This window comes from Lissotriton vulgaris, chromosome 4_1 (genome assembly GCF_964263255.1).
Source record: "Lissotriton vulgaris chromosome 4_1, aLisVul1.2, whole genome shotgun sequence".
NCBI classification, from domain to species: domain Eukaryota; kingdom Metazoa; phylum Chordata; class Amphibia; order Caudata; family Salamandridae; genus Lissotriton; species Lissotriton vulgaris.
This window is the reverse complement of record NC_141691.1, coordinates 1,641,774,369-1,641,800,427: the sequence shown is the minus strand read 5'-3', so window position 1 is coordinate 1,641,800,427 and position 26,059 is coordinate 1,641,774,369. Positions and strand designations below refer to the sequence as shown.

The window sequence follows — 26,059 nt, the reverse complement described above, 5'->3', positions numbered from 1 at the left end:
TGATTCAAGGGGCTTTTCTGGAGCTGGGAACGGATTAATTGGCAGAGAACCAGTAGTGGCTCCTCCTGAACTCCCGGGGATGAAGGGACACCAGCGGGTACGAGCCATCCAAATATGAGGAGCATGACCTCATATGACTCACAAAGTTGGTCTGAGGTCATGCTGGTTTCCTGGAACTTGTGGAGGCATGGAGCTGGACCAGGCTCAACCACAGAACCAGGTCTCAAATGACAACACTCTCTAATCTCCTCGGATGAACTTGACGCATGGGCAAAGACGAAAACGTAATCAACTTCTTACTTTTGTTTCTCTTGTGGGACTTACCCAAAGATACATTTGAATGATATGAGGATCTTGGACTCTGCAACCAATTCCAGGGCCCTCCTTTTGAAAGGGATTGAGACCGTCACAGCGTCGCACATCGAGCAGCAAGGAGCTTGAGGGAAGGCTTCCTCAAGGCCCTTGGGTGCGTGACATGGCAGTTGGCACAGGTCTTTGCATCGTAGTCATGCTTGAGGCACCACAGACATCTGTCGGTGACAGGTGCAGCAGAGTTTGAAGCTGGCCTTCCTAATTGACAGCCTGCCAAAAAAAGAAAAGATCTAAAAAAAAAACTTACAAAAAGTTAAAAAAGCACAGTCAAAAAATGACTGTTGAGTAGCTCTCTCCTCCAGGTATGCATTGACTGGTACAGAAAGAAAAGAACTGACATCAGTGTGCTGGGGTGGCATCTATATTGGCACCATGCACATCACTCCCGGGGAAGACGACGCCATGAAGAGCCGAAAAACGCCACCTACCGGCGTGCAGGGATACGGCTCATGAAAAACTTCCTGATCCAGTCTGACATATGGGTCTAATAAGGTAAGGGACCTGCAGCTAAAAGTCTCTATTGCTAATTTAAGGGATAGGGCTTGATCACAAAACTCTTTGTCTGGTGTGTTTACATGTCCTTTGTTGTAGGTTAAGACAGAGCTTGGCACAACTACATTTTACCACCAAAAGTTTTCAAATTTAGTAATGTGTGGTAAGCAGAACCTGCCTTTGTTAAGATAGTGTCCTGGGCGGAGAGAACTTTGGCACCCTTGCTGATGCTACCAAATTAATTGAGGCAGCTGGAGTCCCATTTAGAGTTCACTGGTTAGTCCCTGGCTGAGCAGTGAGTGGCCCCTGAACACAAACGTCTCCGGACATCCCCCAGCTCACCCAAATCACCAATAGCTTAACTGGCTCATGCTATGATGGTTTTCTTTGTGTGTGTCAGCAAGGGTAATACAGTGAAGGGAAGACAAGGAAGTGGGCGATGGGGTGTTAAAACATTGCCCACTATATGCTTGTGAAGGATAAAAACCACTTTAAACTGGCAAATAAGACAGAAACGAGTACACAAGGACACAGTAAAAGCTGGAGCAAGATGGCATGGGTGCTGCAATTGGCATAACCTTAATGCATAAAGTTCTGTGCGCCTCTCAGAATATTGGCACCCTGAGCCCAGCTTGCCTATGCTAAAAGCTGGCCCTAGTGGTAAGAATGTTTGTATATATATTTGTTGTGTTGCCTTTTGTTGTTGTGGTGATTTTTGTTCCGCTGTGTGTTTGTACTCCATTATTACAATGTGATGTGCTGCTCTGTGGTTGTTTTGCAATCTGTTTTGCTGTATTGTGCCATTTTAATTGCATTGTTATAGTGTTCTGTGTGCATTATTGCGTTTTGTTCGGTTGTTTACTTTAGATATGCCAACAAATGCTGTTGCGTTTTCTACCAAAAGCAGCGCAGATCTCTAAAGTTTCTGTGACAAGCAACCAAGCACCACACTTGGTAATGCTGCTCCGGTGACTAAAAAAGAAACTGAGCTGGCGATGCAGAGACAATATACGAAATGTGAGAGTCCCGGGAATACAACTTAAGTTACCAGAGATGACAGGTAATTGGGTATTTTGCAGGTGTTTTTTAATAGGGCCTGTCAAGAGAATTCAGTACTAGAAAATGAATTAATTCTAAGCATGACAATGTCAAACAAAAGGACTATCATTCAAATGTGTGAATAGTTATTGTTAGCGATATTTACTGAATAGAAATCTGTTTTTTTCTTGGAACTAATGTTCCCCAAGGCCTCAAAGGTAACCATTTTAGAACATCTGATAGCTGTATCATTAACATACTGCCAACTAGTAGCTCAAGGAAATAATGTACCATAATCTACATGTTTCACCTGTAGATAAATTGTAACCATGAAAACTGCCACCAACGAGTCATTTTTCCAGTATTCCTGATTTTAAAAACGTATGGGCTTGTCAAGGTTTATTTCAAAGTATAGAGATTATTTTCTTTAATTAACCGATTGATCGGACCATGTGGAATTGGGTCTCAATGTGTCTGAGGTGATTTCAGTTTCCTGTGGTCTTGAAGCAGTAGTAAAACCATCTTCCTTTTAGAGTTGTATTTTTGCTATAATAATCCTTTTTGTAAGAACCATTTTTAAATGTATTGCGGAGTTATAAACCTGTAGAGGTACTATGTTTTACATTTACTGTGGTCTGATAAACTCTTTTGCTAGTATAAAGGATAAATATGTGTTCAATGTCTCCATCGTATAACTTAGTAAAAATAAAGACCCAGAAGGATCATAGCCTTATCAGGCTCAGGGTTCAGTATCCACTGAGAGGAGAGATTTCCACCACAGAGGGAGAGCCTGCCACCTGCTTCATTCTGAAAATCTTGGCTAACAGGCGCAATTCCAATCTCAGCTAGAGACGTTTAAGAGTACAAAAATGCTGATCGGTGGTAGCCTGCATGGAGCAGAATATGGAGATCGCCCGTATATCTAAAAGCAACCCAGAAAGTGTATTTGTGGCAAACATCCAACAAAGGCACCTTTTTGAGTGGCATGCGCTACCAGTTACCTGACACACTTTCATTGTTAATTTCTATTTTACAAGTTGAGTTCATGTTATTATTATTAAGGGAATTTTGTAAAGCGCCTGGTTACGCTCAGATGGCGTGTCCCCGTGCTATGGCAAGTGGAGTCAGCAAGCTGGGCCGCAGGGTCTGCTCGGTTTACCGTGTGTAAAGGTGTGTTTTTAGCTTCTTCCTGAAGCCAAGTTCAGATGGCTCCAGGCGAAGGGCCAGAGGTAAGGCATTCCAGCTTTTCGCCACCAGGTAACGGAAAGATCTACCTCCCATGCGAGCCTTTCTTATCCTGGGGACCTTTAAAAGGCCTCCATAGGAGGAGCGCAGGGCGCGCGTGGGCGCGTATCTGGTGACCAGACTCTGAAGCGGTGCTGGTGCCTTTCCTGTAAGGATTCGATGGCAAGTACAAAGGGCCTTAAACTCGACCCTGCTCCGTACTGGGAGCCAGTGAAGGGTCTGAAGGGCTGCCTTAGAAGCAGATCTTTTGGGAAATTTCAGAATCAGGCGGGCTGCCGCATTCTGCAACACCTGGAGGCGGTTTATTGCCTTACTGGTTGCTCCCAGGTACAGCAGATTGCCGTAGTCCAGGCGCGATGTGATGAGGGCGTGCACAAGCGTCCTACGGGCTGACGTAGGAAGGAGATCTAAAACCTTCCACAGACTTTTTAGGACGCTGAAGCAAACACCCACCACGCGGCCTATCTGAGGTCCAAAGGACAGGTCCGCGTCAAGCCAAACTCCAAGGTTCCTGGCTTCTTGAAAGGGTGTTGGAACGTCGCCTAAGCATGAAGGCCACCACGCCGACGACCAGACAGATGGGTTCCCACCACCACGAGCACCTCGGTCTTGCTGCCATTTAGTTTGAGGCAGTTGGTGGACATCCAGGTTGCTAGTTCTTGCATGCAAGCTCTGAATCTCTCCACCGCAAGACCGGGCGCGCGTGAAAGGGAGATGACCAACTGCGTGTCCTCAGCATAGGACACTATGCGCAGACCATTGCTTTCAACGATAGGTGCCACCGGGGAGACATATAGATTAAATAGGGTGGTCCTCAGGGACGAGCCCTGGGGCACGCCCTGGCCCAAACCGATTTCCCTAGAATAACATTCTCCCTGGCGGACCTGAAAGCCTCTCCCTGTTAGGAAGGACTGGATCCATTCGAGTGCAGCCCCAGATATCCCGCCACTATTCAGACACTGTAGCAAGGTGGTGTGAGCTACAGTGTTGAATGCTGCACTCAGGTCCAATAGGATGAGGGCCATAGTCTGACCCTCATCCACCCCCTGACGTAGGGTCTCCACAGCCATCAGAAGCGCTGATTCAGTTGAGTGGTGGGGACAGAAACCAAACTGGGTGTCGTGCAGGAGGGCAGCCTCTTCCACGAAATCCATCAGTTGTATGTTTACCGTTTTTTCCGCCACTTTAGCCAGGTACGGCAGAAGGGAGATAGGTCAAAGGTTCTCCAGCTTTTCGAAGCTGATGTTGGGTTTCTTCCTAAGAGGTAGAACCACCGCCTGTTTCCAGTCTCTGGGCACGGTCTTAGTCCTAAATGACACGTCCAGCAGGTATCTGATGTACGGTTCCAGCACCGGCAAGCTATCAACTAGCCGTTTCGGCGTGGTGGGGTCCTGTGGGGAGCCTGACTTGACGGATCTGCAGATCTTTAGGAGGGCCTCCGGGGACGGGGTGGCAAAGTTGGTCAGTATGTGTCTATCCCCCCATTCCCTCGGGCTTTCCATAAACTCCGTCCCTGCGGAGGGGTGACTGGGGAACGGCGAGTAAATTTTAGCTTTTTTCTCGGCAAAAAAGTCCGCGATCCTATCACAGGATTCCACCGAACAATCATCTAGGGCAATGGCTGGTTTCCCACCCGAGAGAGTGTTATAGAGCAAAAACAGCTCTTCCGTGGAATTCCCAGCTTCACTAATCCTGGTGGCATAGTATGCCGCTTTGGACTTCCTGATTAGCCCATGATAGGTTCACCTCTCAGTTAGGTAAATCTCCTTAGTATCCGTGGCAAAAGCCCCTCGCCACTGCCTTTCAGCTCGCTTCAGTGCTGCTTTCGCAACTCAAAGCTCATCACTATACCACGGGGCTGTTTTTTGAGTGCGGCCACGCGATTTGGCGCGGGAGAGTGGGGCCGTGCAATCAAGCGCCTCGGTGATGCGTTTACAAAGGTTGGTGTTAGCAGTATCCGCATCATCCCCCCAGGGCTCCCCCCTCTGGTTAGTGCCGCACAGAATTTAGCCTGGGAGAGGTGGCCCATCTCCGCCTAGGGTGGTACAGTGGTGCTGGCTCCAGCGATCTTGCCCCTGGAATGCGTATGGAGAATGGTACCAGGTGGTGATCCGACCAGGGGATAGGAATGGGAGTCATGGCTTCTACTTCCCCCCAGTTGACGAATATGTGGTCTAGCAAGTGGCCCAGCTGGTGAGTGGGACCACTTACTATCTGATTCAGCTGGAGGGCTCCCAGCGCCTGGCAGAAGTCCCTGGCAGCGTTGTCCATGGGGTTATTCAGGTGTAAATTAAGATCCCCCAGTACCAGAAACTTGTCTCTGCGCAGCGCAGCCTCCATAATGCCTTCTACCAGACTCTCCCCAAACCTGGCCATAGGGCCTGGGGGTCTGTAGATCAAAAGGCCCTTCAGCGTGCAGCCCTCTTTTACTTTGATGGTAAAGCTCCCTGCCTCACTGTCCAGGATGGGGGAGTAGTCTAATTCGAAGTGCTAATACATCCCCAGGTGAGGCACACCGTACACGATCATATCAATGATTCAAAAGTTCGTAGAAAGTGTAGTTTTTATTTTTAACAATGTTGGTTGGAAGGTAATTCGGCGATATTAATTTCATATCATTCCGATGTTGTGCTCATTAAGGTTGCCATGATACAATTGAACTGCTCCAATGCATTTCGGGCGGGTAGCCCTTTATCACGGAGTGCTGAAAGGAAGACAGATAAAGGTCAGGAGTCATGATAGTGCAAGCATGCAAGATAGTAAGTGCAAAGTGCTCGGTGTTTGGGGAAAAAATATCGGCATGGGAAGTATACAGTAGTGCTGGGGGAAGTGAACGGGTAAGAGACAACATGCAGGATGTGCATGGGATATAAAACACTAAAACAGGTGAAGGGCACAATGTACAGAGGTGTTAATGCTTGTGGTTCAAGCTACAGACTTACTTAGTATCGATGATGGTGGCAGCCGCTACCTCAACGAGTCGGGACAAACACGTGGCATTGTGACAGTTAGTAAGGGGTGAGTTGTGAAATTTAAAGTGCATGTGAGGTGGCTAAAATAAACAAAGGACTATGGTATGGATGGTGATCGCGGGGTCAAGGTGACGCCATTTTGTAGTGGTGTAAGTGAATAGTGGTGGTGAATGTAAAGAAGAAGATAAGGGATACAAAGAGCAATGCAGGACATATGTACAAATATATACAATGAGATTACAAATAACAACTGTATTCAGTGCGGTCATTGAGACCGTGTGGTTTAAGAGTCTGTAAGCGGTAAGTCCATTCATGTTCTCTTCTGGGTAAAGTTTTTCTGTTGTCAACACCTTCTTTGGGGATTATGATTTCCAAGATGATGAATTGCAGTTGCGCGATGGTGTGCCGGGCTTCCAGAAAGTGAACTGCAATGTTTGACTTCTCCTGTTTTAGGCGTATGTTCGATTTGTGTTCATTCAAACGCGTTGCGTTCAGTCTTGCCGACGTATAACTTGCCGCAAGGGCATTTTAGGGCATAGATTAGATTGGCCGAGTCACAGGTGGCATTGACTTGAAGGTGAATCGCGTGTCCCTTCATGGGGTGTCTGATGGTGTTGCCCTTGATGATACTATTGCAGTGATTGCAATTAAAGCAAGGTTGAGTACCTTTGTACGGTTTAGGTGTAGGAGTAGGTTTGGAGAGGATTTCTTTGATGTTTTGGTTCCTGGTGTATGTGAACAAAGTATCGACTTACGTGTTTTTGATGGAAACACTACCCACGAGAGCACCCTAAACTTTTGAACATTTGATATCAACTGAATCTACGATTTCTATCTTTAACACAGCTGTGCACCACCCACACCCTTTTTTGATTATCCGGAGTAGTCTAATTGGCATCGTAGGCTTTGCTTGGCTACAATAGCGATACCCCCTCCTCTACCAGTTGGTCCATCTTGCCTAAGCATTATGTAGCCCTCTGGTAGCGCCTCTAAGGCATCATGGGTAGAGCATTCATCTAGCCATGTCTCTGTGAGAAATACAAGATCCCACTGTTTATCAGTGAGTAGGTCGTAGAGATCTAGTTTATGCTTCCGCAGGAAATGTACGTTGAGCAGGCCACAGGCCAGGTTGTGGTCTCTAGAAGCCACATCCCTGCCAGAGTCATAGGAGAAGTGGCAGTGCTCACAGTCCATGTTGTCCTCCACTCGCATGTTGTGCAAACATGGGTTGGCAATGGTGCTGGGGAGAGCCATCAGCTCCTGCCTTCTCCACCGTATATACCCAGCCCGTCGGACATAGGGTCTGGCCCTGGACCGCGTACGATCGCGGACGGGCGCAGACGGGCTTGACTTAAGCGCGACTTCGGCGCACTGACGGCACGCCCGCTGCACTCGTCCGCTGCGTGTCCGGGGAATGCACATTGATATAGGGAGGTGGGAGGCGTGGCCTTGGGAAGTGGGTGTGGCCCGGGGGGTTAGCGCGCAATGGCGGCGATGTTGTTTCCTACCTGCAACAGCACTAAGATCCGCTGTGCGAGGGACTTTGCAGCAGCTTTCTGGGGGAAAGTGCTCAAGGGTGAGTGAAACGTGGATTTTAAAAGCACACACAATACAAAGTGTCATTTTAAAAACAAACAGCGAGGAGACTCTCCAGGCTTCCGCCTCAGGAGTGGTTCGGTATCTTTGGCGCGCTAGTGAGTCAGCGCGACATATGAAGGTTTGGATTGAGTGGGCGTGGCCTCGAGAAGTGGGCGTGGCCTGGGGGGTTAGCACGCGAAGGCGGCGATGCTGTTTCCTACCTGCAACAGCGCTAAGATCGCTGTGCGAAGCTGGATAAAGGAATTGCTGCTTTTATTCCCCTAGAAAAAAAATAGCCCCTTAAAGTTTTTCCTTGGTAGGAGGCACTGTAATACAGTAAGCTTCTAACCAAGAAGGGAAATACCTTTTCATGGACAAGAGACAGGATGATACCCAGTTGGAGGTAGGCTTGAAAGTTCCCGAGATCCAGAAAGAAAAACATAAATTAATTAAAAAAGGTATAAATGAATAAAAAAACAAATAAACGTGCAGCGGTGGAACCAAAAAAAAAACATCTTGTCTGGCTTCCTACATCATGGGCAACATATTGTGGCAGCTGTTGCAGTACTTGGGGGGCCTGGTCACCATTGAAATGCATTGTAGGGAAAGCCTGTTTTTGAGGTTCACAAAACGTAAGGCATAAGAAGGGTGCATTTTTCAAAGTTTGAGCTATTTACCACGAAGTCAGACTTTGCGGTAAATAGCGGCCAAAAATAGCGATTTTGCAATTCAAAAATGGTTCATGAATTGCATTTAAGGATTCTCAAATAGGGATTCCTTAAATGCAATTCCTCGCAATTTAGCGATTTCGCAATTTGCGACTTTTGCATTTGGGATGATGAATCCCAAATGCAAAAAATTGCGCTCGCAAAGGGCAAGATTCTGAGAATCTGGCCCTTTGCGAGCCGATTTTACAATGATTAATCAGGCTGCTAGACTTTAAAAGAACACTAGTTAAGGGGAAAAAGTTAATACATTTACTGTTCTGTACTTAAGATGGATGTCTTTTTACATTTTAGGATTCATAAATGACGATATGTGTACATCCTTAAAAGAGACACAGGACTATCCTGAAAAGCGAGTAAAAATTTGTTTGAGACAATGTACTTGCTCAAGAAATAAAAAGCCAAAGCAAAATTATAATTACTATAAATGTAATTACTATAAAAGCTTTCAGTGATTTTGTATTTAAAATAGCAACCCAATAATAATAAACCAAAGCAGTTTATACATTTTGTAGATATTATATAATGATATTTAAAAAAAAAAAGAATGACAATAAAATAGTTTGAGATTTTATCAAAAAGGAATGACAATAAAATATTTTGTACATTGATACATTGATATCGTCACTTGCGGGCACTCCAGTTGAAGAAGCGGTTGTTTATAACACATTAAGTTGATTTATAGTCCAAGATATGGGACCCTATACATTTTTGAAAATACTAAATTGAAAAAATATTCTAATTAAGGTAACACTAATTAGCATGATGGATTCTTCAACAAAAGCATGGTAGCAAAAGTCTAATAATGACAGAAATTATGTTTACCTCGGCAATAATGTGGCTTAATGTGCTGTTTGGTCCAATATCTTAATGTCCCAGTACATTGCATACATTCTCTTTTTACAAGATTCTTTAATCCATCTACTTTTGTTCTAATTCTTTCTAAGTCAGAGCTTGCTTACTTGCATTAGAAAGGGAGAATAAAAATTGACCGTGATCTTTTACTGCCCTCACATCTCATAACAGAATTTGCACATATTACAAGTCTTTTGAGCTACGACTCACCTGTGTTTTCCCCTACGATATATTTTTCATACACAGCTCCCCGTGCTTATCTTCCTCCTACACCACCCCTTCTTTTTCTTCCTTAAAGTCCACTATTAGTGTTAAGCTTCATGTTTTACCACTTTGACTGTCCTTACTTTCCCAATGTCCCCACCTCTTCCCTGGGTCCTCCTTATGTCTGTATACCTTTCCTCTCTATTCAGTGCCCTGTTTTTAATTACTAGCAAACTTTATTGTATGTGCTTCCCCTTAGTATTGTACAACATTTATGAACATATTTCATATAAATACTGTCACAGCTGCACTGGGGTAGGGAATCCTTTCTTATTCTATGTATATTTTAGATGTGAGAGTGAAAATTAATAGTTATATATTTCCACCATCTTGGAGTTTTCTTTGTTAATGAGCAGGCATGCTCATACATAAAATACAAGAGCATTTTCACTTGTTCAAGAATGTTAGATCTGGCATCCTTGGCTTGGTTTTACCGCTAACCTTTTACCCTCATACGTCCTGTTTTTCTGACTCAGTTTTTGCTGGCATATTTAACATACTTGTAAGTCCCTAGTAAACTGGCACTACCTGTTCCCAGGGTCTGTAAATTAAATGCTACTACTGGGTCTTCAGTACTGCCTGTGACACCCACATAAGTACCACTTTAAAAATTCTGCAGGTCTGTCATTGCAGCCTGTCTATGTAATTTTTAAACTGCAATTTTGATCAGGTATAATAAACCTTTTGTCATGCCTAAATCTTCATTTTTAGTACATATAAGTTGCTCCTAGTTTATGCCCTGGACAGGCCAGAGGGCAAGGTGCACTATATTTAAAAAGCAGGACATGTAGTTTTAAGTTTTTCATGGTAGTGAAAACTCTTAAATTCATTTTTCACAACTGCATGCTCTACCTCTCCCATAGGATAACATTGGAGTTACTTTATTACATTTGAGAAGCCATAAGTTCCAGGTGGGAACAGGTAACTCATTTATGTTTGGTTTATTTTGAATTGGAATGAAAAATCCTAACTATTTGTAAAGTCTGATTTTAAAGTACAATTAGAACGTTGACATTTCCCTGCCTTAGCCATTTGGTGCCTGCAGCTTGTCACTGGGTCACATCACTTTGGCTTTGTGTAGTTGACAGTTGGGCTTGGTGTATTTCTCCTACATAGCCACACATAATAGGGAGCTTAGGTATGCCTAGATGGGACATAACTGGCAGGGTGGGAGGGAGGAGCTGGGCACAGCCCCACTTACACTTGTATAGGCTGTGTCCTGTCACCACAAAAAGGGTTGCATGCTCACTGTAGTCAGTCTGGAGGCAGGGCAAAGAAGTTAGAACACCAGAGCATTTCAAAGGCATGCCTACAGAAGCTTATTCCCACTTCAAATGCACAACTGGGTGTAAATATCGGACATCAGACATCAACTCTTAAGTACACTTCTGGACCTGTGAATCCTTTGAAAGAAGCAGTGACTGCAGTACTGCTAAAAGGATTGCCACTCTTCTGGACTGCTGCTCTAAAGGACTGCTGCCCTGCTGTCCTCTTGCCTGGGGAGAAGGACTGGATCTTTATCCATTGCACTCAGGGCCACCAGAGTGACACTAATTGCTAGTTGGCTGGCCTCCTGATTTCAGCCTCCAGCAATCTTAACCCCAGCACCTGGACTCTGCCATCTGCGAGTCTACCCACCCAAATGGTGCCACCTCAGTACTGGACCCTTGGAAGTGGGCCTAAGGTTCTCTGCCAGCCTCTTTGAATCCACCAGAACTGACGCATCTCCTATGCAGCGTAGCGCAACCCTGAGCTGCTGTTGTGTGAACTGGTACCACCGTAAAGAGCTTCATTGAATTACAGCCTGTTGTCTCATCGTAACTGGTGCTGCATGATGCATCCTATGCACAGGCCCTCACATACCTCATCAACAGCAGCCTTGACGGTAACAGTAGACTCTGCATCACAGCCTCACAGCTCCTCTGGACCGATGAGTCGCCCCAACTGTGCAATGTATCCTCAACGGAGAACTTTGCATTACAAGTGCTCATTGAGGGAATCCTCGAAGACAATGCAGAACTTCGCATCACACTCTTGCCGCAACTTGGACTGGACGCATCGCTTCAGCTGTGTGACATACCTTCCACGTGGATCCTCGCAACGCTCCACATACCAGGATTATAGGTACACTGTTCAGCAGGCCTAACTCAGTTGCTGCAGCTGGCTCATGTTCCCTCATATTCGGCCTGAACTGATGTCTTTGTCCCGGTGTGGGGTGACCACAGTTGGAGCTTTTTCCTTTTTGGCAATAATTTCCACTAAAATTTTAAAACCAGAATATCTCCTCTTCTACTGATTAGATTATTGTTGTTACTGACTTGTTTTATTTATTAAAATTCAATTTAATATTCAAACATGACGTGAAATCTTTTTTGTGTGCCATTTTTAGTTTATTACTGTTTGAAGTGCTGCATAAATACTTTGCACATTGCCTATAAGTTAAGCCTGGCTGCTCTGTGGTGAACTACCAGAGGATTGAGCACAGGTTAATTAGGGTTGGATTGTGCCTCACGGTGACAAGAATCACTAGTGCTGTCTGACCAGGGCTCACAACCCAGTCAACCCATAACTACATTTCTTGCAAAGATACAGTGTAACTACAGTACTACTGTTCCAGCACGATTATGTGATATTTTGTCAAGTAGGCAAGAATTAATACAATTAACTAACTTTCATCCCTCTCCTGCAGTTAAAAAGCCTAAACATTAGGGATAACTTTCAGGAGTTGCAGGCTTCTATCTCCAAAATGCAAGTTCATTTAATCTGGGCATTCAGAATCCTTCACAGAGCTCATTTTATTTATCATTTTTGTCACCACTGTGTATGCAAACACTCAATCAACTAGGAGGTGTGAATACAACATTTAGTACTTTCAATCATTAGTAGTTAGTAGTCCTGTCCTAAAATGTGGAGAAGGTTCCTCACATTGCCCTGGGCTAGTCATGAACCAAATTATAGAAGGCTCCAATATTCAAAACAGTGGGCTGTAATGTGTAACTTAATTAAATAAAACAACAAAAGGTGGGATCAACAGATGGTCAAATGGTCAGTCAATACCAAGGTCAAACAACCCATTCAGCTTCCATCTGTATTACTTTAGGAAAATGCTTCCTTTTGCTTGATAACTCCTATTTGGTTTGGACTTTTGTTACTGTGTTAGTTGTTTACTCTGCACACTGGACACGCATGTGTCACTGAACACACATGTGTCACTGCACACATGTGCTCTCCTTCAAATCGGAATATTAAACATACCTGTAAGTCCCTAGTATATAGTAAAAAGTGTATCTAGGGCCTGGAACTTAAATCTCAATAATAGAGTTCAGAATACATTGCACCACTACTAGAGTGACATTTGAAAACATAATCGCAGGCCATCAGTAGACTGGCTGTTTAGGGTTAAACTGAAAATTTAACCTGTCCAAAAAATGCCTTTGACAGGCCTAAACCCTCCTTTTTAATGTTAACATGTCACCCCTACTTATGCCTTAACGGCCCAGAAGGCAGCATGCATGGTATATAAAAGTAGGACATTCAAAATTGTAATATTAAACATAGGCCCCGAAAGCTATTCTAACTCAGCACTGTTAGCAAATCCATAGGAAAGCACTGGGATACATTAGTAAAGTTAATGAAGCAATCTAAGTCTAGCAACCAGCTATAATGATAATTCTTGGACTTTCTAAAACATTTATTATAAATCCAATTAATTGGAAAAGTCAGATTTGATCTAAATACTGTGCAAATTATACTTTCAAAAAAGTCACTTTTTACCTACCGAAAGCCTCTAGAAGCCCTTTAGCATGAGTTTACAACTGTCAACCCGGAGCTGAGTAGAGCCTTGTTGATGTGTAAACTTGCTCCCAAAGATGGTACAAAGGCAATGGGTGTGTGAAGCTGATCTGTTCCTCTGACAGGATGACCTTCTGGGTAGTGCCCTGGATCTTAATGAATCTCAAAGAGGCCTACCTTGTAACAGGCAGATGTAGCTAATACCTGGTCATGCCTCCTCTTTTATCCCTCTAACCTGTCAGGCACCAATCCCAATGGGAGAGGAGCTACCTGAGAACAGGTTCTGAGTGACCACAGTGGGTAGGGTTACCCCTGTGAAGATTTTCTCTATTGGTTATGGAGGGGCTAGGAGTCACCCCGACCCACAAAGATAGTGACAGGCATAAATGTGGCAAACATGGCAAAAAAATTCAGAACACTACTGGACCTATGGAAGACAGAAGAAGGACTGGACCTGCTGTAAAGACTTTGAGGAGAAACCCCATGGCAGGACCTGGTCCCACTTGTACCAAGGACATAGGAGTTGACTCCCAGGGTAAGTGGTTCATCTCCTGTTAAGCTACAAGGACACAAGACTTGCAAGAAATCCACTTTCCGAGAAGAGCCCAGCTGATCCGCTCAACTGAACCTTTCCTTGACACTTCTGGTGGCTTCATTTGGAGTGAGTACTAACCCCAAGTGCTTTTCCAGAGGTCCTGGAACCCTTGGCTGGTGTACTCCTTCTGCCTGAATCTAAAAACTGAGACTTAGAAACTATTTACTAAATATTTGCCTGGAAAACCATTGTGGGACTGGAACCAACCAGCCAGTTAATCTGCTGAGCGTGCATCACTGGTGGGCTTGACTTTGCTGCAGCTTCAGCTACTTTCTTCTATGCAGAAGCAAATCCAATTTATTAGGCCTGGCACTGACTGATATCTGATGACATTGAATCCTCTTCCACTACACCTTGCAGCCTTGCCCTGCTGAGAAAATCCAACTTCAAGTATGGAGCCTAAGTCTGAAGGTAGAAAGTTTCACACTGAGCAGCATCAGGTTGATGTCGGAGATTCCTGGGCATGAACTCGGGACTTCTCCCAGTCTGAGCTTTTCCCGACTTCGTTGATGACTTCACTAAAACATTGTCCTTTATCACCCTGTCGTCGACGAGCCTATCTTCGGATCCAGCCTGCAGCCTTTCCTTCTTGAGGACTCTACCTTCTGGAACATTTTCTTAGTAGAAAGGTAACTTTCCAACCAGGACCAAGCTGACCTGTCTATCTGACAAATGGTTCAACTCAGTCAGCCTTGAACCTTACACATGTCCTGCTCCAGCTCGACTAATTGCCTGCGGTTGGCACTTCTCACTTATTGGTGCTATTTTTGTTTCAAAATGAAAAAATTAATATGTCTGGTTCCCCTTTTTCAAGTTTGAATGTTGTCATTTTGATGTCACTGTAATCATTAAAATATTCTCTACTTTCATAAATTTTTGTGGGAATTTTATTGTTTTGTGTTTCTGACTTTTTAATACATTTAAATGTTTTACACATTTCCTTAAGTGAAGCCTGTCTGCTCCATACCATAGCTACCAGTGGTTGAGGTCAGGTTTACATTACTGAAACCTTTACTGGACCTAACTGAATAGTGTCTTTATTACCAACCACCCCAAATATTAATCAATTTTCTCCCAATTATCTTACATCATCAATAGTAGGCCTAGGCATGAAATTTCGCTCCACTCGCAGAGTTTGCAGAGTTTTTCCCACTCTGTGCTCTGTGTAGAGCACTTAGCTCCGAAAAACTCCACGTAGCGGCGCAGAGCTGAGTTTTTCCTCTCCTGCGGCTCGCTAACATGAAATTGGCAAGCGAGGAAAATCTTACTCCAGAACACTTCCTGGTAAGATTTTTCAGAGTGGGTGGTCGCGGCTGGTCGCTACCTATCATGTTGAGAAACCTCCCGCTCGCGTTGAGGAAGCTGCCGCTCAAGTAGAACATCTACTCGAGAAGCAGAAAGATGCAGCACATTCTTGAGCTGCATGGGGGGGCTGTTCGTGCTGATTTTACAGAGTGGGACAAAAACCCAGTGCTAAAAATCAGCACGATGTATCCGGGCAGCGTGGCATAGTATTTTGGTCACTTCCGGAGTTCCTCATGGCGGAATTCCGCAAATTCCACCCAGGCCTAATCAATAGAAATTTTAGTATAAAAAAGACACATGCAAAAGGATTAGTAGTAACACCATTGTTAGTGTGTAGCATCAAACACACTGGCTGGACACCAGGGGAAATTACAGTATTACACCGCAGCCAGGTGCCAAGAGAAATAAACATGATTGGATCACACTTACTCTTTTTCTGCAGCAAGATGTATCATGAGTTTGTTTTGCTCTCTGAACTTTTCACCTAGGTTTTCATTTGCCATTCTGTAAAGAATAAAACGTATAAATATGTAGCGTACAACATTTGCTTCCTGAAAACTTCACAATAGATAAAAGACAAAATGTTAATAAATATTTTTACATATTAAAATGTTTTCTGTGATTCAAATGTAACAGTGTCAATCAAACATCTTTAATCGCATTGTTTGAAAAACATGACATTTATCAAATGGCGAACAATGTTTCTAAGATAAACAAACAGAACTGGTATTGCCTGGCTTACTCAAATTTCTCATTTACACAGCAGAACTAACGCATCTTCTGAGTTACAGCCTTAGCATTTTGGCGTATACATATAAGAAAATTGAACAGTTTCAAGTCGTTGGTCGAATGGTTTTCTGAATTGTAATAATGTAGGCCATTTAAAAGCTTCAGCATAAAGGTTTCAATACCTAATGTTAACAATTTAAACTGTGCTTATTAAATTCAAGTCCTGAGGCACAAAATCAGAATTAACAGGCTTAAATGCACGAATGAGACGTGCCTGCAGAAAATCTGAACGATCAGCTCTCTTTTTGGCACTGTTGTGACACGCCCAAAGGTTTGTTAGTGGGTGTTCTAATGAGTGTGTCAGGAAAGCACACAAACAAAATGGATTAAACACCCACAATAAAATAACTTTGACTCTAGATGGAAAACAATTTTCCAAATGAAAAAACGAAGAATTAGCTGTGACATTTCGCCAACACTAATTAGATCTGTCTGTGTTTCTAGGAATATTTGATGTCCCTTCGTTAGGATAATCTGTTTAGGAAAAGAATTATACAATAAAGAAATTGGCTTTATTCTGCAGATTATTTCGGCAGAGATCTTTTGGCATACAGCTGCATGCCATTTGACACTTTTAAAGGGCTGATGGCCTTATGGAGCACCGATTTAATTGAAGTATTTAATAAAAAAAATACTGTGTACTTAACTGAGAATGCTTGTGGATGATGATCACTTTAGAGTGTCTTTACAATGTTAAACTTGATAATGGCTGAAAAGAATTCCAAAAAGTCCATTGTGTAACCTAATACTGCAATTCATCTCAATGAGTGTAGGCTATGGGTTAATCATGGCTGGTTATCGATTTACAACATGAAGACTGATAATGAGCAGTGTTAAGGAGGACTATACCAAACATGTCAATCCTACAGGGATATTTGTCATTCTCTGGTATATTCCAGAGAAGGGTTTGCCTGTATATTTCTTCAATCCCATTGGGCCACATTAGATTTTAAAACAAAATCACTTGTCAAAATCAATTTACATCAGAATAAGTATGGAATAGATTGCCCAGCCACTTGATCAGCTTACGTTTCCAGTCAGTCTTCTCCCCTGGATTCAGGGTATCATGGAAATTGCTTAGCAGCAGATGTTGGTGCTTTGGCCATGTATACAGGCCTTCTATCAGAAGGCACTGCACATACAGACATCTGAGACAAAGAATTAGGACCTTACATTTTAAACTCAGTTGACCATAGGTTGATAATTCTCCCTGGGCACAACCTTTTTTTGCAGTTATACCAGCAGGAACATGATGCTTGCGAAAATTCCCAAATGGATAATCGAGCCAAACGTGGTCAATAGATGTTTGCTGGAGGTGGTTTACTCGATGAATAAGAATTGTTTGAATTGCAATGCATGCAATACAGAGATTCTGCTCTTTGGTCTCTCTGCCACCTAATGGTCCAAGGACTGGTGGCCAGAGGAATTGCGGCTTTCTCCCCCACCACCTTCCACAGATGTGAGAAACTTAGGGGTTAATTTAGATAATACTCTTTCCTTTGCCAATAAATCTCTTCAGTGGTGGGGTATTGCTTTGCTTTAATAGGGGCTTTGAAGCAAACACTGGAAATTGTCCTCCTAGACACACAGAAAACCACTGTGCATGCATCCATCACCTCCATATTGGACTATTCCAATTCCTAGAACTCAATCGGTGCATCCCAATCTGAAAGAGTCTCTTTAGCTTCCCATTTAAAAGCACATTGCTTATAAAGCTCTATTCCTGACATTTTGTTATTTTCATCAGCGGGCTCCCAAATATATTATAATAGGCTTTTTCATTACCAACATTGGCCGTGTCCTATGATCTGATCTCAACTCTTAAAATGCCACTGGTTCTGCCTGAGGACTAGAAGTGGACGATCTTTCACTGTGCTGACATCCATGACTTGAAATACACTACCTTTGTCTCTGCAACTAAAGTCCATGTACGTCTAAACCATGGGTACTCACAAACTTTCTCTCGGGGGCCAAATTTACAGTGTGGTTTGTGTCCGAGGGCCACACCGGTGGGGGGGGGATCAGTGGGGGAGGGGATGGGGCTAGAGCAAGAAAAAAACTGTGACCGTGAGGTTGAACACAGGTCCCTGCAGCGGACGCCTTCGTCCACTGAGCCACCAGACCCAGCATACACATATATCTCTCTCTCTCTCTCTCTATCTCTCTCTCTCTCCCTCTCCCTGTCTCCCTCCCTCTATGTCTCTCTCTCTGCCTCCCTCGCTCCATCCCTCTCTCTCTCTCTCTCTCCCTCTCTCCCTCCCTGTCTCCCTCTGTCTCACTCACTCTGACTGTCTCACTCCCTCTCACTCCCTCACTCTCCCTATCTCTCCCTCACTCTGACTGTCTCACTCCCTCTCACTCCCTCCCTCTCCCTCTCTCTCCCTATCTCTCCCTCACTCTGACTGTCTCACTCCCTCTCCCTATCTCCTTCTCTCTCCTTCCCTCTCCTTCCCTCTCCCTCACTCTCCTACCTTCTCCCTCCCTCTCCCTTCCCTCTCCTTTCATCTCCTTCCCGCCCTCACCCTCACTCCCCTTCCCCCTCACTCCCCTTCCCCCTCATCCCCCTCTCCCTCCCTCACTCCCCTTCCCTCACTCCCATTCCCTCACTCCCCTTCCATCACTCCCCTTCCCTCACTCCCTCCCTCACTCCCCTTCCATCACTCCCCTTCCCTCACTCCTTCACTCCCTGCCTCACTCCCCTTCCCTCACACCCTCACTCCCCTTCCATCACGCCCCTTCTATCACTCCCCTTCCCTCACTCCCCTTCCATCACTCCCCTTCCCTCACTGCCTCACTCTCCTTCCCTCACTCCCCTTCCATCACTCCCCTTCCCTCACTGCCTCACTCCCCTTCCCTCACTCCCTCTCTCCCCTTCCCTCACTCCCCTTCCATCACTCCCCTTCCCTCACTGCCTCACTCCCCTTCCCTCACTCCCTCACTCCCCTTCCCTCACTCCCCTTCCATCACTCCCCTTCCATCACTCCCCTTCCCGGCACGGTGAGGTGTTAGCTGGATGCTTTTTCACATCTCCCCACCCTCAGATGCCTTCACTCTCCCGCGAAATGTCTCTTGCTGTCTATAATCCCTCCCCATCCAGGACATAGTTCTTTCTCGCTGTTGCCCTTCCTGTGAGGGTTTTCGGAAGATGAAACCACCCCTCCAAGGAAAAGTTTCTCCCCAGAGCTTTTCTAGGGAGGGGTTCAGCAAACCGCCCCCTCTCCCCCCACTTGTATTCACCATTAAGGTTGTGACGAGAACCTCGCTCCCTCCACGGGGGTGGTCTCTCCGGCTCACCTCGGGTGGCTGTCTTCACCTCAGATCCTTCCCCCTCTTGATATGTTCTCAGCGCAGTTCATCATGTGAGGGTCTCGGGCTCCTCCAGGGAAAGAGCTCTCTATCATTCAAGTGCCTCACATGATTTGGGCCTCACAAGGAGACTGCTGCTGCTTTTTCATGTTTATTTAAATCTAGATGTATGTCTTCCTTAGCTGCTCCCGACACCTTTAAAACACCCCACTTCACGAGCTACTTATAATTCCTGCTTCCGTGTGACAGTTTTGTGGCCAGGCTTCCAGGACTGCACAAACACAGACTTCACTGTGACTTAATAGGCTACTTCCTACATTCTAACCCTGCCTTCTTGACACAATCAGTAATTAAAATGCGTAGAAGTGGAGCCCCGAGTTAGAAAAAAAAAACGATAGTTAACAGAAATACTGGAGGAAAGCACTCTGTAACTCTCTGTCTCCCTCCCACCTGTCTGCCTCTCTCCCCCCCCCTCTCCCTCCCTCTGCCACCTCGCCTGGCATGCGTGTGTGTCAGCCGGGGCTGAGACAGCTTCTTACCGCACCCGAGTACTTAACAGGTCTTTAAAAGACCACTTACTTGTTAATGAGGCTTTGTTGTTCTTTAGCCCCTTCTTAGAGCCCCTTCAGCTCCACTCGCTCCTCCTCACGGTCGGAGTGGTCGCTCCCTGGCAGACACCTGGTATCGTAGCGCTGCTCCGTGTCAGAAGCCCTCTCAAATTTGCATTGATTTTCGCGTGCTGTGTGCCTGTATAGCGCTTTGCCTAAATAGCGCTGTAACTTTCCATTTCTGCTTGTTTACTGATAGCTTGTATAGCGCTTTGCCTAAATAGCGCTGTAACTTTCCATTTCTGCTTGTTTACTGATAGCTTGTATAGCGCTTTGCCTAAATAGCGCTGTAACTTTTCATTTCTGCTTGTTTACTGATTTCATTTCTGCTTGTGTACATTGACTGCGCATTTGTCAATAGCGCTCCGCTCTGCTCCTCCCCCCGCCTCCATTTTGCGTGTTTGTTGTCGTCCTCGTGTGCCCGACCCGCCTCCCAGCTGAGACGCCCTCCCACTAACTTGTAAAAGCGTTCCTCGCCCTGCAGACCCTGTGACTCGCTCCTCCTCACGGTCGGAGTGGTCGCTCCCTGGCAGACACCTGGTATCGTAGCGCTGCTCCGTGTCAGAAGCCCTCTCAAATTTGCATTGATTTTCGCGTGCTGTGTGCCTGTATAGCGCTTTGCCTAAATAGCGCTGTAACTTTCCATTTCTGCTTGTTTACTGATAGCTTGTATAGCGCTTTGCCTAAATAGCGCTGTAACTTTCCATTTCTGCTTGTTTACTGATAGCTTGTATAGCGCTTTGCCTAAATAGCGCTTTAACTTTTCATTTCTGCTTGTTTACTGATTTCATTTCTGCTTGTGTACATTGACTGCGCATTTGTCAATAGCGCTCCGCTCTGCTCCTCCCCCCGCCTCCATTTTGCGTGTTTGTTGTCGTCCTCGTGTGCCCGACCCGCCTCCCAGCTGAGACGCCCTCGCCCCTCCCCCCCACCATCCATTTATGGCCAATGGTCCCACGCGCAGCGTCCACGCGCTTCGGCCACGCCGAAGGTGCGCCAAAGGTAAGCCCGTCTACGCCCGTCCGCGCCTGGACCGCGCCCAGCGCCAGACCCCCTGCCCCTCGCGCTGCCCAGCCCCCCCGCATTATCTACGATGCCGCCACCCTCCTAGCCCTCAACCCCGGTCGCGCCCCCAACTGCGTCCAAGCCGCTCCGGGACACACTCGTGGACCTTTCTCCTGCTACTCCTGCAAATTCAGCGGCACCGACAACATTTCCGCTACGACCACACCACAGATTCCCGACCCCAACCACCTACAATGCATCCTCCTCAACACCCGATCAGTCCACAGGCACGCCATTGACCTATGGAATCTACTAGACACCATTTCTCCGGACATCGCCTTCCTCACGGAAACATGGATGAATGCTTCCTCCGCACCAGACATCACCATTGCCATCCCTGAAGACTATAAGATCACTCGCAAAGACCGTACCAGCCACACAGGAGGAGGAATCGCTATCGTCCATAAGAAATCAATCCGCATATCAACCAGCTCTGACGCCAACCTCGCCAACTCCGAACACCTTCACTTCCAGATTCACATCGACCCCAAAACCACACTCAGAGGCACCCTCCTCTACAGACCACCAGGACCCCGCGCAAAATTCAGTGAAGACATCACGGACTTCATCACCCCACACGCGCTCCCCTCCAAAGACTACATCCTTCTGGGAGACCTCAACTTTCACCTCGAAAAGATCAACGACCGCAACACCGCCACCCTCGTGGACAACCTCGCCAACCTCGGACTCAAACAACTAGTCACTTCCCCCACCCACATCGCAGGTCACACACTCGACCCCATCTTCACATCCAGCAACCATGTCTCCTTCAGCCACACCACGGACCTCCTCTGGACTGACCACAGCTGCGTTCACTTCACCTACAACAAACGAAAACCCAGCATCCACCTCCAACCTACCCTGCAAAGAAACTGGAACAAAATCACCACAGACCAAATCTCCGCATCGCTCCTTCAAAACACCCCAGCCCTCTCTTCTAACGCTAACGAAGCCGCCGCCAACCTCACCCTATGGTTATCCAACACCGCTGACACCCTAGCACCACTGAAAAAATGTCAAAACAAACCTGGCAACAAGAAGGCCTCATGGTTCAACGATGATCTCAAGAAGTCCAAGAAACTCTGCCGATCCCTTGAAAAGGCCTGGAAAAAAGACCCAACCACCAGCACCAAGGACGCCTTCAAAAACGCCACCCGCACTCACCACCAACTAATCCGAAAAGCCAAGAAAACAGCATTCAAGGATCGACTTGACAACAACGCTCACAACAGCAAGGAACTTTTCAACATCGTCAAGGAATTTTCAAATCCCTCGGCCAACTCCAACGACATCACCCCCTCTCAAACCCTCGGCGACTCCCTAGCCTCATTTTTCCACAACAAGATTGCAGACATCCACAACAGCTTTGACAACCAACCCGGAAACCAACCCACCCCACCATTTGCTGATCATCTTCCCCCCGTGAACACCCTTAACGACTGGAACCCTATCTCCACTGAGGACACCATCCGCCTGATGAATTCCATCCACTCAGGATCCCCCACAGACCCATGTCCTCACCACATCTTCAACAAAGCAGACTCCGTCGTAGCACCGCACCTCCGAGACGTCATCAACTGCTCCTTCAACTCCGCCACCTTCCCGGAAGACTGGAAACACGCTGAACTCACCGCCCTTCTGAAAAAACCCACAGCGGACCCCACCGAACTCAAAAATTACCGCCCCATCTCGCTTCTTCCATTCCCGGCCAAAGTCATTGAGAAAGCTGTCAACAACCAGCTCGCCGCCTTCCTCGAAGCCAACAAATCCCTCGACCCCTCACAATCTGGCTTCCGAGCAAAACACAGCACTGAGACCGCCCTCATCGCAGCAACAGACGACATTCGAACTCTACTGGACAATGGAGACACAGTCGCCCTCATCCTCCTTGACCTCTCTGCAGCATTCGACACAGTCTGCCACAGCACCCTTTTACAACGCCTCAATAACATCGGAATCCAAGGAAAAGCACTTGAATGGATCACCTCGTTCCTCACCGGAAGAACCCAGAGAGTCCGCCTTCCACCATTCAAGTCCAAGGCCTCTGAAGTCATCTGCGGCGTACCACAAGGATCCTCACTCAGTCCCACCCTCTTCAACGTATACATGAGCCCCCTCGCGGCCATCGCACGCCAACACAACCTCAACATCATCTCTTACGCGGATGACACTCAACTGATCCTTTCTCTCACCAATGACCCCAGCACCGCCAAAACTAATCTACACGAAGGAATGAAAGAAGTTGCCGAATGGATGAAACAAAGCCGTCTGAAACTGAACTCAGACAAAACAGAAGTCCTCATCTTAGGCACATCCCCCTCTGCATGGGACGACTCCTGGTGGCCGGAAGCCCTCGGAAAAGCACCCACCCCGACAGACCACGCACGGAACCTAGGCGTCATCCTGGACTCCTCACTCTCAATGAACAGACAAGTCAACGCCGTATCCTCTTCCTGCTTCAACATTCTTCGCTTGCTCAGAAAAACATTTCGCTGGATCCCCTCCGAAACAAGGAAAACAGTCACCCACGCTCTGGTCACGAGCCGGCTGGACTACGGAAACACCCTCTACGCAGGTACTACCGCAAAACTCCAGAAGAAACTCCAACGAATCCAAAACGCCTCAGCCAGACTCATATTAGACATCCCACGCAACGAACACATCTCTGGTCACCTTAAAGACCTCCACTGGCTACCCATCAATAAGAGGATCACTTTCCGACTGCTTACCCACGCACACAAATCACTCTACGACATCGGCCCAGAATGCCTCAACTCACGACTGTCCTTCTACACCCCCTCCCGCCAACTACGTTCTTCCAGCCAAGCCCTCGCCACTGTACCTTGCATCAACAAGACCACCATGGGAGGCAGATCCTTTTCATACCTGGCTGCTAAAACATGGAACTCACTCCCCGCTTACCTTCGCCTTACCCAGAACCACCTAGCATTCAGAAAGCAACTTAAAACGTGGATATTTGACAAGTAATCCTCCTCCCCTTCCTAAGCGCCTTGAAACCCTCTGGGTATGTAGTGCGCTATATAAATTCTATGACTTGACTTGACTTGACTCTGACCTTCGCTGGAATCGCCCGGCCCCATAGAGCGCTGCTGCAACCGGCAGTGTTTGCGGACACAGGACACTCTTACATTTTTCTTAATAACACTCGTAGGATGTCTCCAAGGTCCGCGGGCCGCCAGGGAAGGCTTGCCGGGCCGCTGGCGGCCCGCGGGCCGTACTATGAGTACCTCTGGTCTAAACTGAGGTCTTGACTCTTTAACATAGAATCATTTGACCTTGCTGTTGGTTTCTTTCTTGAGTCTCAAGCACTGGGATGCCTTTTGGCAACGGTGCACTCTATAAATTGATTGAATTATTGATTGATTAATTGACTGATTCCCTATAAAATATGCTGCCTCTGTGTTTTGAAGGATGGGATTCAGTCCTCCCACATTCCACAAGCAAAATTTGAGAAAAGAAGTAGTCATAGATTTTAGCAACATACAAGTAAAAGTAAGCCAGCTCGAGATTTTATTCTATTCTATACCACATGGGTTAGAAATAGCTTTGCAACTTAATTCCAGCAAAATACACATAGCCAAGAGGTAATCCTATTTTTCGTTTGGTTAGGCCTAGAGCTGTAACCAATATTGATCACAATCTATTAGATGAGAACCTAGATTGGAGTGGTTAAATTGTACCTTCTAATAGGGCTGTACAGAAATAAAGGGGTAACATTGAGGTACTACTCTAAAGATATTGCTCCCCCTGCTTTAGACTATCTCAGCATGCTGTGAAATATATTTGTCTTTCGGGAGGGGGGGTGGTACAGTGAATATGCTATATTTTGTTAATCTGTGGGAGCTTTAAATTGAACTGTGAAGATACAAATCCATCATATATTTATCTAGATTCATCTAGATTGACAATGTAGTTGTAATATTGATGTTGACTCTAAATCTCTTACGTGGTCTTTTTTAAATGGCGTCTTCTAATTGGATAGGGTAAGAGGCAATGCTTCGCCCACCTGGACAGTATATCTATCACAATTTCCACAATTTTGTGTTTTGTGATGTGAGTCATTACTAATAGGTTTCAAGATTGTACATTGAAAAGCATCCCAGTTGGTGCCATTTTGCTGTCCTATTTAAAACAATGGAGGCATGGTGAATCTCCTTTCACTACATTGTTTCTTTTTTTTTTTACCCTGAAATGCCATCAGTACAATTAATCAATGTTGACGTTGTCTAGGAAGGACTTCTGGAAGGTCAGGATGATGATTCCTTAAGCAAACTAATAAAAACAAGCGTCTCCGAGATCTAAGAAAGTAAATTGCATGGAGGATTGAGGACAGAGAGTAACACAAGGCAGCCTTATTCGCTTTTGTGCTGTATTTATTAATTAATATGCGTACCTTAACAAAGGTGCACGTCTTCTGTTTATGTCATCAATTCCCATTCTTACCCACTGACATCCTTTTACTCATTTAGCACCATCGGTAGCAGCATGTTGTCATATGGATTACACCTTCTCTGATTACCCACGTGATTAAGTGCACTGCTAGGCTGGGAGCTCTGTAGCTGTCTATATATTTGAGCTCTTATTACAATTATAATTTTGTCATTTATCCTGCGTCAAATAACACGATAACCAAACTTAGTAGTTATCATGCATAACATGAAAACACTTCTCATCCAGGCTCAAAACGAAAACAACAACCTTCCAAATACACTACCTCCACGGTGAGTTGCTCACTTCAGCGCCACACATAGGGGAGTAAGCGCTATACAAATACTACAATATAATGCAATGTGTTCTAATTTTTGTAAACACAGTGGATGCGTTCTTTATACTTTCTAAAAGTTAAATCCATTGTAAAAAAGGAATGTTCTTTTACAATATCACATGAACAAGGTTGAACTAAAAGAAGCAGAAAACTTAAAAAGGAGTGTCATGTCCCTTATAGCTGTCAATGTTTGAAATAGTCAAAGAGGGAAAAGAGACACTTGACATTACCAGAGACACAGAACAATGCTGAGAATATTTAAGAAACAAAGC

At 45.6% G+C, this 26,059-nt stretch overlaps 1 protein-coding gene across 1 annotated transcript in view; it reads right to left on the bottom strand.

Annotated features, from left to right (window-relative positions):
* LOC147724345 (uncharacterized) overlaps window positions 1-26,059 on the bottom strand; it is a 2,209,372-nt gene that overhangs the window by 386,540 nt on the left and 1,796,773 nt on the right. The window contains exon 30 of the mRNA XM_086966996.1: window positions 15,663-15,737. Coding sequence (XP_086823122.1) covers window positions 15,663-15,737 — 75 coding nt within the window. The remainder of the gene's footprint in view (window positions 1-15,662; window positions 15,738-26,059) is intronic.